The 15,874-nt window shown below is 30.4% G+C and overlaps 1 protein-coding gene across 1 annotated transcript; it reads right to left on the bottom strand.

Annotated features, from left to right (window-relative positions):
• Window positions 1–6,513: 6,513 nt before the first annotated feature.
• LOC109817460 (cellulose synthase A catalytic subunit 4 [UDP-forming]) lies at window positions 6,514–11,586 on the bottom strand. The gene is made up of 12 exons (XM_083062581.1): window positions 11,430–11,586; window positions 11,153–11,351; window positions 10,794–10,912; window positions 10,563–10,629; window positions 10,280–10,430; window positions 9,593–10,205; window positions 9,356–9,493; window positions 8,923–9,048; window positions 8,611–8,823; window positions 7,995–8,510; window positions 7,448–7,798; window positions 6,514–7,364 (listed from the first exon to the last, which is right to left on the bottom strand). The coding sequence occupies exons 1-12, from the start codon at window positions 11,496–11,498 to the stop codon at window positions 6,783–6,785; spliced, it is 3,144 nt and encodes a 1,047-aa protein (XP_082918707.1). The 5' UTR covers window positions 11,499–11,586; the 3' UTR covers window positions 6,514–6,782.
• Between the last annotated feature and the right edge of the window lie 4,288 nt (window positions 11,587–15,874).

Genomic DNA, 15,874 nt, shown 5'->3' with positions numbered 1-15,874 from the left:
AATCATCATCATCATCATCAAAAAAGTACTATTTTTTCTTTATCTTTTTTATCTTATTTTATTTTTATATTTTTTTTATTGATTCACTCCTCTATTGTTTAATTTTCATCTCATTACAACCATCATCATCAGAAAGGTACAATTATTTTCTTCATCTTTTTTTCTTCTTCTCAATTTTGATTACACATAACTCTCACTCATCTATTGTCTAATTTTATTTCACTACAATCATTATTATAAAAAGGGTACTATTTTTTTCAATCTTTTTTCTCAATTCACTTCTCTATTGTCTAATTTTCATCCCATTATAGCCATCATCATCATGGGTAAAGGTACTATTTTTATTTATCTTTTTTCTCAATTTTGATTTCACATAATTTGGGATTTGATAATTCATTTTATAGTGTCAATTTCTCTCAATCTTTATCTTCTATTCCATTCTCTTTTATCCTCTATATAATACATCTTCACGCTCTATTCAATTCACCTTTCACTCTATTTAATTTTCATCTCACATGTCAATCTTTGTTAGAAATAGAAAACATTACTTTTTCTTCCTTTATTTTCACTATTATCAAATTTTCACACTAATATGAGATTTGTTATTGAATTATAATGAAATTGAATTTTTGATATTTTGTTTCAATGTGTGTTTTGTTTCGACGTGTAATAGAGATGTCAAAATTGTGAAAAAGAAGATATAAAAGTAAGTGCATTAATTTTTTTTCTTTCTTTCTGGATTTGATGTATTAATCATGAATTTTAAATTATTTTTTAATATACAATCATTAATTTTGCAAGAAAATTATGGAAAACGAATTTGTTAGTGTTGAATTGTCACTTGCATGTTCATTACCAATATAATTTATTTGCTTTTATTTTTACTGGAAATTAAAAATAAAAATAATATATAACACTTTCTATAATATTATATTGGTTGTCCTTTTATATCAAATCACTTAATATATTTTTTTGAATTTCTCATTTGTTATTTTTTATTTTTTATTTTTCTTCTATTATATGGATATGGATGATTCGATCTGTAAGGATTATGATTGAAATTTTTGGATTGTCTTTCTCCGAGAAAGAGGCGAAACATAATCAACTTGAATTCGGGACAACTATTCAAAATCTTAGTAAAAGACTGAATTTATTATCTCATGTTTGCTTTTCGTGAAAAAATACAAATGAAAGTGGAGAGTTTCTTCAAACAATAAGGAGTTGGGTCAATTATTCAATCAAATGATATTGAGCATGTTTCTCATCTCTTCTCGAGAAACAAGCGGACTATTTCTTTACAAAATTGTGCTCAATTTCATATGTGACAATTTCATCAAGAACTCAATATATCTATATATATATATATATATATATATATATATATATAATTTCATAAGTAAATAAACAACTTAATTATCTCTTTCCTTCTATAATATTATCATTTTATTATTATTATTATTATTATTAATCTATAATAAGTGTGATAAATTATATAATATCATTACACTTTGTATTAGATAACTAATAATTTTAAATTACATTTAATTAGTAATTATATATATTAATAATTACATTAATTGATAATTAAGAGACATTTGATTAAAATATCTGTTATAAAATAATAAAAGATAATAAATATTATGTAATTATTATTAATTATAAGCAACAAAATGTATTTTTGTGTCAAAATCTAATAATTATAAATTAAAATACTATAAAATTACTACAATTAATATAGAATAGAGAAACTGATGCTTTTATCAGTAATTATATATATTATTAATTACATTAATTAATCATAAATTAAGAGACTAAATTAAATTAAAATATGATTTATAAAAAATAACAATTAATTATTATTAATTATAAAAATGAAAATAATATATAATTATTGATAATTAACAATTAATAATTATTATAAATAATCTTATTTATCAAATAATTATTTATAATTAAAAGTATTAGTAACTTTTTATTTAATAGTTCAAAAATTTTATTATGCTAAAATAAAAAATCTATAAATATAAAAGTTACTTTTTAAGAAAATTTTGTTCATCGAATATTTTAGAAAAATAATTAAAAGTAAGTTTGATTCTCAATAACATTTTGTATTATAATTCTTTTGTTCAACTTTTTCTATTTATTTTATTTTTACAGGTTACTTTGAAAATGATAATCAAATTTCACGGGTTTACACACAATAATATAAAATTGAGTTTTATATTAAATAAATTTAATAAATATTATACTATAATAATTATTATGTAATTATTTTTTTAATTGAATTATTTATAAATTATTTTAAAAAAGAAATTGCACAATTATTAACATTTTGGAGAATGTCAGTAAGTAATATTTATCTTTTTGTTATTGTAAAAAAAATATATATTCACTTTATCAAATGACTGATTTCAAATATATATTCACTTTATTATCCGTAGTGGATTTTACCCGTAGATATCCGCGAATGCAGGTATTTTTGTCATCCCTAAATATTTCTAACTAATATTGTATAAGATTTCAAATGACTGATTATAACATAATTTAATGTGATATCAAATGAAGAAATTATTATACTAATTTTCATAAAATATTATTTTAAAATAAATGGATGAAAACTTATGTTGATTTTTATTGTTGTTGTTATATATAAAAAAATCTAATAATTTTCCTACCGTCAAGATGACAATGGTTGTCATATCAAATAGTTTGTTCATCATTTATATCTATAATTGTCAACGTGACAATGGTTATCACATCAAATAGTTTGTTCATCATTTTATATCCTTAATTTCAATTTTTTTTAATACTTCTTATAATTTAATAATAATTGAATTAGAGTATGAAAATTTAATTGTTTTAATTTTTCTAAAAAATCATGTTAATAATACAATAAACTTGAAAAACTAAAATCACAATAAAAAAAATTCAATATCTTAATATCTTTTTCTAATTTGTGATAAATATATACATCCCTCGTAAAATTATTATTTGTATTTGTTATTTCAATTATATCTTACATTTATTAAATATAACAATTTAGCATAATTTTAATTTTCTTAAAATGCAATATATACATTTTTTTAACTTGTACAACTTATGGACATCTAGTTATAAATTAAGATATAAGTAAATAGTACAATTTTACAAGCTTGCAAGGGCGACTGGTTTCAAGATGGTTTTATAGACTATAGACATATTTCTTTTTATATTCTTCAACAGACCATTAATGAATTTCAATAATTCTATTAACATAAAAAAGAGTAAATAGTATAAAAATGCATGTCTTCAAGAAGTTTGATGAGTGGGAGGAGGATGAAAATGATAAAAACCTATCTTCAAAAGAGAAGTTCCAATTAAACGCTAATAAGTAATATTTATCTATTTTATTGTAAAAAAATATATATTCACTTTGTTAAAAAACATTCACTTAACTTTTATAAGAATATTTCTAACTAATATTGTATAAGGTTTCAAATGACTGATAATAACATAATCTTATGTGATATTGAATGAAGAAATTACTATACTAATTTTCATAAATATTATTTTAAAATACATGGATGAAAATTTATGTTGATTTTTATTATTGTTGTTATATATAAAAAAAAAATCTAATAATTTTTCTGGTGCCAAAGTGATAATGATTGTCACTAGGGATGGCAAATATACCCGTACCCGTGGGTAATACCCGAACCCGTCCCGACTTTGACGGGGAATACCCGGTTTGACCGGGTACGGGTAAAACCCGATATATTGAATCGGGTACGGGTACGGGTACGGGTATGTACTTACCCGCCCCGTACCCGTACCCGTACCCGTACTCGTCCCCGTTCTCATTTTTAATTTAATATTCACTTTTAATTTAATTATATTAAAAAAATTTAATATTTTTTTATGTATGATTATTTATTACAATGTGAGATAAAAAAATAACCTAATTATAATTATAATATAATAAAAAAAATAATTTAAAAATATTATTTTAAAAAAAAAAATAAAAAATAAAAAAATTGACGGGTACGGGTACGGGTACGGGTATACCCGATACCCGACGGGGATGGGGATGGGGATGAAAATCCATACCCGACGGGTATGGGGACGGGGATGGGGATGAGTTTTACTTGCGGGGACGGGACAGGTATCATAAAACCCGTACCCGCCCCGCCCCGTTGCCATCCCTAATTGTCACATCAAATGGTTTTTTCATCATCTATATCTTTAATTTCAATTATCTTTTAATACTTCTTATAATTTAATGATAATTGAATTAGAATATGAAAAATTAGTTGTTTTAATTTGTCTAAAAAAAACATGTTAATAATACAACAAACTTGAAAAAGTAAAATTACAATAAAAAAATTCAATGTCTTAATATCTTCTAATTTGTGATAAATATATGCATCCTTCATAAAATTATTATCTGTATTTGCTATTTCAACTATATTTTACATTTATTAAATATAATAATTTAGCATAATTTTAATTTTCTTAAAATATAATATATACATTTTTTAAACTCTTACAACGCGTAAACATCTAGTTATACATTAAGATATAAGTAAATAGTACAATTTCACAAGCTTGCAAGAGCGACTGAATTTCAGGATGATTTTATAGACTATAGACATATTCCTTTTTATATTGTTCCATAAATTATCAATGAATTTTAGTAACTCTATTAACATAAAAAAAAAAAAAAAGAGTAAATAGTATAAAGATGCATATCTTCAAGAAGTTTGATGATTAGAAGAAGAGTGAAAATGATATAAAAAAAAAAAAAAAACTATCTTCAAAAGTGAAGTTCAACTCAAACGCTAATATGATATCACTCAAATAAAATTGTAACAAAAGTCGCAAACAAGATAAAAAGAAAAGAAACAAGAGAAAAGACTATTTTAAAATTCAAATTATGTGATTAAAATATTGAGTCAAAGAAAAGATTTAAAAATATGCTAAATATTTTTAAAAGAATAAATTAATTTTAATAAAAATCTTTTATTTATATTTTAAATATTTAAATTTAATTTTTTTTATTACTTTACCTTTTTTTAAAAAAAAAAATAGGATTTGTATCACAATTTCTTTTTCATAAATAAAATTAACATACTCTTCTAATAAAAGTATAAATACAAAATAAACCATCATAATCAAGATATTATCTTCATTTGGTTCCTCCAAGAGCTTAAATCCCTCCCCTAAATTAGAGATGTGAAGCCTTGATAGCTGATAGACGATCTGTAGAGCTCGAATCTGAGGTGTGAAGCTTGATTCTTGAGGGTTTTGGGGGAAAGTTTCTTCTTCCTCTGATTTTAGCTTCTATGAAGCTAATTGAGGTAAAAGAAGCTTGTTTTGTTGTTGATTGATATTTCAATGAGTTGTATGAATTGATCTTAAGCCAAATGGAAGGCTTATGTTGTGATTTTGGAAGACTTACTCATGTTGGGGTTTTGGGTCCTGTCTAAGGAGTAAATTTGATTCTTGTTGTATTTTGAGTTTCATGGACGATCAGAGGATAGAGATGATTTTGAAGTTGTAAATGAAGTTGTTGATATCTTTGCATTATATGTTGAGATGGTCACTTTAAATTCGTTTAGCGAATTGTTACCTCTGTAGGAAAGTGAGTTTTGGATTCGTTGAGCCAAATTTGGCTCGGGGAATTTTGGTCTTTGCCTGGAACTTCTTTTGAGGGTCGCTCAGCTAAAGATGTTCCTTGATGGTGTGTTTGGACGAGGAATTTATATAGGGTAATTTATTTATTTGAAGAATTTCAAATTCTTTGAGGTGAAATGCTTTGTTTGGATGAGAAATTTACAAAGAATTTGAAATCCAAGCATTTGTAAAATTTCTTAAAATAGTAGAATTTTAAATTCTCCAAAAAATGGGAAAATTTGAAATTCCTCATATTTGTTTTTCTTATTTCACCTATATATTTTATCTTATCTCTTCATTCTTTTAATTATTAGATATTTAAAAATATTTTTAAAATTATTAAATATTATCTTATATTAATTTTTAAAATTATTAAATATTATCTAATATTAAATTTTAAAATTATTAAATATTTAAAAATGGATTAATATTTATTTTTATAAAATTTAATTTAAAAATATCAACATATAAATATATTTTTAAAATCAATTTTACTATGATGGAATCAAATTATCATATTCAACCTAACAATTTAAAATTTAAGAAATTTGAATTGACTCATCCAAACAAAATATTTTAAGAATGATAGAAATTGAAATCAAAGTAATTCAAATGCCAAGAATTTAAAATTCCTTAAATTTGTAAAATTCTTCTTCCAAACAAAGCATAAGAGAATTTCCTTCCCTGTTGCTATAATTTTCTCAACGAGACAGCTTTGCTCAGCGAACTATGTTGGGTCAAAAACATTAAGTTAGAAGACATTAGTAATGTGAAATGATAGCTAGGAGTTAGCATTTGACCAACTGCCGCAAATTGATATCAAGTTGGCAAAAAAAACTGACTCTAATTTTCAAGAATCAATTAACAATAGATGAAAATTCATCTAATAGCCCCAAAACTCATAATGTTTTCTCAAACAATGACAACAGCTATGATATATGGTTGTTCATCATGAAAGGAACACATTACAATTTGACCCAATTTTCTTCTTTAAAACTATCTACCCAAATAAATCTTCTCATTAAGGCAATTCACCCAATAGTAGTAACAACAAAAAGCATGCATACAAGTGCCATTACTCATCAAATGAAGTTGGGACATTCACATGCCTCTCCATTCTCCATAGAAACTTAGCATTCTACTCCACATTGTTTGAGCACTGGACCAGTTTGCTTGGGCAAGAAGGGATCAATCCTGACCCAAATCAAAGAGAAAATGGATGCTAGAAGGATTGACCAAAGGATTACAATGGTAGGAGTCCTGTTTTGCTTTCCCATGAGACCTTTGAGGAAAGGGTATAAGTGAACAATGACCCAGAAGGCAAAAAACAACTTCCCAAACAAAGGTCCCCATGAGCCATATCCATTGTTGATGGCACCAGAGACTCCAGCCACAACTCCAACAATGTTCAAGATTATGAGAGTGGTTGGTGGAATGAGAAGAGTGGTCCACTTGAAGAGATACAACTCTCCAAATTCAGTGTCTTCTGCTGCTTTTGCTGTGACAGTGAAGTTGGTATCTACTCCACCAAGAACTTTGAGGAGCCCTTGAAACACAGCAAAAAGGTGAGCAGAAACGCCTCCAATCACCCAAAACTGCTCGTTGCGCCACAAGTCTTCTATGGTCACTCCACTCCATCGGAGCTCAAGCACACTAGTTAAAATGATGGAGATAAATAGAGCCATAAACCAAACGCTAGCAAGGTTGGTAAGCTGCACACAACAAAACTCATTCAGAATATGTGTATCTAACTACATTAGTAATCACAAGAAATTTACAGTTGTCTGGCACTTACTGTGGGGATGATGAATTTTCCAGTTAAGAGACACACGGCAGGAATTGTGCAGTATGCAAGCAGAGGGATGGAAGTGAATGGATAAACAATGGTGTTAGTGTAAGCCAATCTTTCTAGGTACTTCAGTTTTCCTCCATAGCCATACCACAAGGGGCAGTGTCGACTAAGGAAAATCTCAACAGAACCAAGAGCCCACCTTAGAACTTGGTGCAACCTATCTGATAGATTTATAGGAGCAGATCCTTTGAATGCTGCTCTCTTTGGCATGCAATACACTGATTTCCATCCTCTGCAGTGCATCTTAAATCCAGTCAAAATATCTTCTGTCACTGACCCATAAATCCATCCAATCTGTATTTGTAATCAAAACAAATTTGTCAAAAGGGATTGATAGAGATATATTAATTAATCATGGAACTCTATGTTCCTTCTTTTATGTTGCAAGTGAATGTGTAATCAGTAATTGTAATAAAACGTATTAGCATATTTGATGTGCAAAGCATCAAGAAAATTCTAATGTATCATTGTTTTGAGATAATGGCTTTACCTCTTTGCCCCATTCGGTCTTCTCTTCATAGCCACAGCTTATAACATGAATGGCCTCCTTAACCAATGATTGGCTGTTTGTGCCTTCAGGAAGTCCTCCATTTTCCACCAATGTAGATGCAATGAAAACCGGTGACTGCCCGAATCGCTTCTCGAAGCTTTTCTGGGACATGAGAGATGATTTCTCAAGCTCATCATACCCTTCAAGCCCCTCTTCAATCTCCTCAAGATCAAACATGGACCCTGACCCTTTTCTAACATAGTCTTTTCCCATCATTTTCTTCTTCTTGTTCTTGGAGAAAACACTGAAGAGACCTTTTCCTGATTTCTTTTTAGACTTGGACTTCCTTGAACCACCACAGCAAAAGCAACACCATGATGGCCAGCAGTCACATGTCATCTTTGGCCTTTTCTCAGACACTGGTGGATCATAGCCATATAATGCCTGTCTATTGAACACAGTTCCAGTACCAACATATACTGGACCTTGAATCCCATCAAGTCCTTTCATATTGATCTATGATCAAAGCAACATTGAAGACAAAAGGTTCAAGATCAGTTAGTGTATAAAACATGCACATATTTGTGGAGTTGGTGTTTAGAATAATGGTACTTACATCAAAGAACACAGTGTTGCGATTAGCATATCTATCGTGGCGATCAATACCATCAAATCTTTGGGGAAATTGGACATAACACAGCTTCTTCCCAAGGTTGGGGTCCATTAAGAAGCACATAGCCTCTCTTACTGCCTTACTATTATTGATGTAGTGATCACAATCCAGATTCAACATGAATGGTGCATTTGTAAGCACAGCAGAAACTCGAACCTTTTGATGATAGACAACAAGAAAAGAGTTGGAAACAAGGTTTCTAATATCTTGGTCCTACAGTAACTATACAATACAGTTTCAGGTTTTTTTGCTTACCAAAGCATTCATGGCACCAGCTTTCTTGTGGTGGGGATAGCCAGGACGTTTTTCACGTGAAATATACACAAGTCGCGGTAGTTCCTTGCCTTCCACGTCAAGTGCACCAGCACTTCCTAAATACACCTGCAAAGGCAAGTCCATAAGACCATAACTCATGAGGCCTATTAGTTGATACTAGTTCGTCCTCTTATTAATTTCTTCATTTTATTTTCACTAACTTGAATTTTCAATAAGAAATTGTAGTTTATATATTATTAATATTTAATTTCATCTTAAAATCAATAGGCAATACATTCACATTGCATAAAATGCAAGGGGAATTCAAAGGCTACTCACATTGCATAAATGCAAGGTGTTTTTGTTTTGTTATTTTTCTTAATGACAAGATAATGAAAAGTACAAAAAGAGAAAGAGGATGCAATAGACAGACCTGAATCATTCCTGGATGATCACGAGTGTTGTTCCCAGGCCAAGGAGTTCCATCTTGCATCACCCACCCCTCCTCTGGTTTCTTTTGAGCCTTTGCCACCAAAGAATTAATTTTCACCTTAAACTCTTCATACTCTCTCTGAAATGGAGAAACCATAAAAGTATTACCACAAGCCTCTAATGCACATTGAGACTAGAAAAACAAAACAACTTGTCCTATCTTTAAGTATATGCTCACCTTCATGGCCCTTCTTTCCTTGACAAAAGTTGGTTGGACCTTATCCTTCAAGTAATCAATTTTCTGAGAGAAGTAAAACTCAGGAGCCCTTGGCTCAATGTTATACTTCTTGCAAAAGGGAACCCATCTTCTTGCAAACTCAGCAGTTTCTGCCAAAGAATCAAAGAGAAGCATAGAAGCACCATCATCTGAGACATAGCAGCTGACCTTGTCAACAGGATAGTCAACAGAAAGGATTGAAAGGACAGTGTTTGCTGTTATGATGGGAGGTTCCTTCAAAGGGTCAACAGTACTCACAAACACATCAACTGGAGCAAGTTGGTTTGGCTCCCCTTCACGCTCAAACCTTAAGGACAAACGCTCCAAGTAGGTCTCACGTGTGATGGGGAACCACTTTGGGAACTGATCAAGAATCCATGACAGTGCAAACCATATCTCACATATCACTGAGATAAGCCACAAGGCAAATGCATCGTATGCTGGAGTTAAGATCCGAAAACGGAAGAAGAAACAAAGGATCACCAGCCTCATCACAATTACTATGCGATATGGATTGATTAAGCTTGAAGATATTGGAACCTTGCGCCACAATGGTTGTCTAGCTTCTGCCAAACTGTCACATGACAAAACAAGATTAGTTCTAGTTAAAATATTTAGTTTAGAAGAGCAATAGAAGAGATGACTCACAGGTAATCATCATCTTCACCTTGGTCTTCTTTTCCGTCTTCTTTGTTTAGAAGACCTCTCTTTTCTTGCCTCACTTTCCACTTCTCTACTCTTTCTTGCCATTCTTCGTTGCTATAAAAATCTTTGTCCCCTTCAAAATCCTTGCCAGCAACTAAACAACAATAGACCAATATATAAACAAATAGTATAGAATATAAAAAAAAAAAAAAAAAAAAAACATCCTTGTTGATAATTTTCAATTTGCTTATACTATGATCTTTCAAAAAATTGACTAGTTTCTTACCACTCCCAGCTGAAGAGAAAGCTTGACCATTGGGATGCAACTTCTCTTTAGTGTAGTCCCCATTTTCCTGTAAAAATCACAACAGTCCATAGTCTTTCGATCATTCACATTCAATTAGTTGGCACAGCCACAATACTAATTGTCTCATTAGTTTTAGCCAAACCCCATTTGGTGGAAATACATAAAAGATTTTCAAGTTCCATTTCCACTTATTTTTGCAAGAGAAATTACCACATGATTAACATCATATTGCCGATCTAGATCTTCACGATGATTCTTAATCTGAAACTCATCATCAAAATCATCTGCATCAGAGTTCTCATCCTCATCCCCAACCACTCTAGGACAACCTGCCCAGAAGCCACCATCAAAGTGTCAGATATTATAAGTACTAACATGCATTTCTTTTTTTGACCAATAGGAAAGATTGAAAAACTACATTAAAGTTTGAATCTAGTATCTCAATTTTTACTACTAGACCAAGTCCTAATGATTCACTGTGATGCATTTATGTAAGAAACTACATCTAAGTTTTTTCCTAATACATTAAACTATAACACAAAACATAGAGAGCTAAGAAGCTATATAACCTTTGTGACGTTTATAGCGTGTGTTGCATTGAGGACAGCACTGGTTCCCTTCACTCCTCTCATAGTCATAACATGGTCGACAAACAGGAAATCCACAGACATGACAAGCCACGAACCGCTCCCCATTTTCCTTATATCCAATCTCATCACCACAAACTCGACATGTTTTTGATGAACCTTGACGGGTAGGAACCTGATGCTGCAAAGATGGAACATGTCAACATGTGACACATAATGTTGTGCAACATGAAATGAGAAGAAGGTGAAGATACTATACCTCATCAGAGTCACGTGAGAGATGAGAATGAGCACCGGTGATCAAGCCAGCCATGGAGTTGGTGGCCATGGCAAGGCAAAGTTACGGAGTGGGTGGGAAGAGTGGAAAAGGAGATGTTTTTATAAGAAATGATGGGTTGAGAGTGAAAGATGAACATCAAGGTCGTGGTTGTGAGTGTGTACCAAACTGTGAGTTGGAGGGTCGTGTAGTTGTGTTTGAGAGTTGAGATTCAAACTTAGAGTCTAAGAGACGTAACGTTAGGGAAGGAGCGATAGGTGTGAGGCCCTTTTCCTTTATTTTTGGCTTGCTTGGACTCCAAGGAGAAATATCTATTCTGGTTCTTAGTACGTGACATGATCAATTAGATACATGTTTCATGTTTAATGTGTCACACGAGCTGGTTATTATGTCACGTCTCAGTTCATAATATTATTAAACAGAAAAGGCATGAAAGACCAACAATGGAGGTGTTTTATCTAGTTCTTAAATTAATGATGCTACTACGCATACAAGGGAGTTGTAATGTCACATTTATTTACAGCTAACAACCAAATGGAAAATGCTATTTGTAGGAGGAATGGGAAAGTGCAAACTTTTAACATCCAAGATCTGCGAAGTTCCGCAACGCTTTTTTGCATCTCTTTGTCTTTTTTTTTTTTTTTTAATACAATTTTATATATATATATATATATATATATATATATATATTATTTACAGTGCATCATGGTGAGAGGATTTACAGCATGTAGAGGTTGTCCCACAGGTGATATGCAGCAACATCAATTATATGACAATTTCCAAATTTGTTTTAGGTACACAGCAAATATGAAATATCTTTATGGCAAATCTTTTGCTATTTTTTTCAGGGGAAGGAATGAAGTTGTTGGGTCATCCAGTCGTGTGACCCGACCCAAGTCCAATCTGAAAAGAGTGCGGGTTGGGCGCTACCACTTTTTTTTACTATCATTTGCTATCCACTTTATATATATATATAGAGATATAGATATAGATATATATCTTAAACTTTGACTATTATTTTACCTTTCCATCAGAACAAAGGCCATTATGGCAATTGAACAAGGTTTTTCAAAAGGTTAAATAACAAAACTAATCTAGGATGGAAGCACCATCATTCTTTACATTAATCAAACAACAATATTATTGTATATGTAATTATTGTGAAAAAATAACGAAAGGAAGATTTGAGAAGAATATAAGGAAACACAAATGATTGGGCGCTTTTAGGAACCTAATACAAACACTTATTACGTTGATTAAGCCTTTAATCAGCATTGCTAGTGCATTCTATGTCACTCGGAGTGACAGTACTTGACATAATACAATTTGAAATTTACCATAAACCTAACACGTGTCACATTTTATGTTGGACGAACCACTCAACATGAAATGTATTTTTTATGCGATTAAAAATATATATTCAACATAAAAAGATTTAAAAATATTAAAAGTTTTTCATCATACTATATTCTATTTAATGTTGAGTGGCTCCACATAGAATCATGTCATAGAAACATAATTTTGTCTAGTGTTATGAAGCTTCAAGAGTTGGAGAGTCTATAATCTATACTAGGTGTGAAACAAGCAAATAAAAATATATTAAAGGAGGCATCAAGTGGTGTTGTTGTTATTGGAGGTACCCAAGCATCTAAAAAAGGTTCAAGTGCAACTTCAACCTCAAGAGAAAAAGGGGAAAGAGAAAGTGGTTCAAGTTGACGAAGAATTAGAATGAGAGTTTTGTGTGTCCGAGTGTTTGGATATGTTATGTATTTTGTTTGTTGAAATATATTTATCAAAAGGAGTTTACATTATCTTTTCTATGTATTAAATATTTGCATACATCTTCACAAGGATGAAAATCACTTGTCCCTTATTCGTGTCCCATTTCCTGTCCCACCAATCAACAAAAGTTATGTCAATTATATAGTCACGTCATTCTAATTTAAGTTAGAATAAAAAGCTAACGGAGTTATTAACTCTGTCTGTTTTATTTGGATCCATGTACTTAGTTGCGGAAATAAAAAACGATCAAAAAAGAAAAGGGTAGTAATTGCAAGTAGAATTGAATGGTAATCGAAGTGGGTAGTGACTGCAGGCAACAGTAGCAACACCCTCCTCCTTCATTCTTTACCACTAAACATCTCACTGCTTTTCTTGTTGAGATGTTTCATATTATTACTTTCCTTTTCTCCCTGCTTTAATTCATATTATTGCTTTGATTATTTTTTTAATTTGTAATTTTCTTGAATTATGATTTCCTTTTTAGATTTGAATATTACTTTTGTTTGTATACAAATGAGGGGCGTACAAGAGTTCCACAATGTAGAGGGTGATAATAAAATAGAAATAACTAATTTATTAACTATTAATACTTTTATTTTTAGTAACTATTATTTATTAACTATTAATACTTTTAAATATATTTTTAGTAACTATTATTTATTAACTATTAATACTTTTATTAGATAATAAAATAAAGATAACTAATTTATTGTTATATTTATAGCGTAAATACATTTTTAGTAACTATTATTTATTAACTATTAATACTTTTATTAGATAATAAAATAGAAATAACTAATTTATTATTATTAAATAATTATTATTAATAGTAAATTTTGGTACAGTGAGATAATTAGACCATTATCACAATTGATCTGTTACACCATTTTATTCCACTTTTTATATTAATACTACTTAATAATTTTTATATATTAGCTTTTACCTAATTTTGTTGAACCGATTGTTCTAAAATTCAAAATCCTAAATCTTACATCTTAATCCGTTTGTTATAGGAACCGGTGGAAGTGCAATATATACTTGTTCAATATATCTGATTAATTGCCTACAATTCTCCAAAAAGTTGACCCCTCGGTTGCAAAGTAAGTTAGCTTAAGTTGTGAGAGAGGTTGTTGCTAAGTTCCACCATTAATATTTATCATTAGGATTTACGGAATAAAAAAACAATGCATGCATAAGTTCCTTTGTTATCAACATTTATCTATATATTGAATACAACATGAGTAAGCAACTGCTCAAGAATATGGAATTCTTCTTTCACGTCATTTGTCTTCTGTTCCAATTGGACCAATCTCCCCCACCGTACGTAGAAATATTATATAGTACATAGAATTTAACAAAATAATTAGAGTTTACACATTTTTTATCCTTCTTTTTTGCAGAACTGTAACATGATTTTTCATAACATTTATCAAATAATAAACGCACGTTCTAGAACTTATTTTCTAGAGAGAGAGAAAATAACGAGATATCTATCTGTAGACTATAGATATATAGAATTGAAAGTCACTTTAAGAGACAGCCTTTTACAGGTATCAGGCTATGAGACAGCTACAAATTTATTGGAATTCAAACAAGTCCCACATCGATAAAATAATACAACAAATAATAATTTATATAATACAAACATACTTCAATGATAAAAATAATTTAATAAAAATAACTCCATCAAAATTTAATGAACTTTTAAATTTTAACTACAAATTAAGGGGAGGTAATAATAAAATTAATTTAAACAAAATCAAATAACCTACTAAAAACATGCAAACGTGTCACATGCAGGGCTATAACAAAAAGTTTAGACTTTTTAAAAAGTTAAAATTTGACATACCTGTTTTAGGCTATCTCAAGAAAGCACCCAAGAATTTATTTCTTACATTTATCATTTTTTTAAATGTCCAAACTAGCCTTATATATTAAGTTTACAAGACTCATTTTGTATATTTTTAAATGGGTATTTCGAACGCATTATATTATGTCTAAAATGAGTATTCTAGACATTATATTTACGTCTAAATTGAGTGTTTAAAACACTCAATCCATAAGTAGTATATTGTGTCTAAAATAGGTATTTTGAATGTTTAATTAATTTTAATAAAAAATTTAATAATAGTAATATGAATTAAAAAATATAGTAAACCATTCTAGCCACATTCATCGAATAAATAAAATAAAAGTAAGTATAGAATTCAGACCACAATATACAATTAATGTCCCCTCGTCAACCATTCATATTCCTAATCCTTCTATTCCAATTGTGCACATTTACATTTCCATCATCTGTGATACCACGTGCCTGTTGGATATCGTTGTATGCATCTATGTCCAAAGTTCCTATCCTTAAATGATTGTGGACCGTCCCGGTTGCAGTCCGACTGGCACTCCCCGCGCGCACAGGACCGACTACAAACCCACGAAACATCTCAGTGGGAAGCCTGCCGAGTCCCAAGGGGCTAAGAATCGAGGCGACAGGCGTATCGCTTTATTCCCGACATAGCTTACCAGGGGCTACACTTTAAGCCTTTCCGCCTTATAGGCTCAAGGCTGGAAGGCTAGTGGACCATCCCGGTCAGTACCCGACTGGTCAACGTGACCCAACCTGACTCCACCATACGTAGCAGACTGAT

The sequence above is a fragment of the Cajanus cajan genome, chromosome 1 (assembly GCF_000230855.2).
Source record: "Cajanus cajan strain Asha chromosome 1, NIPB_CcT2T_4, whole genome shotgun sequence".
NCBI classification, from domain to species: Eukaryota; Viridiplantae; Streptophyta; class Magnoliopsida; order Fabales; family Fabaceae; genus Cajanus; species Cajanus cajan.
The sequence above is the reverse complement of the archived record's forward strand: the minus strand, read 5'-3'. Positions and strand labels throughout refer to the sequence as shown.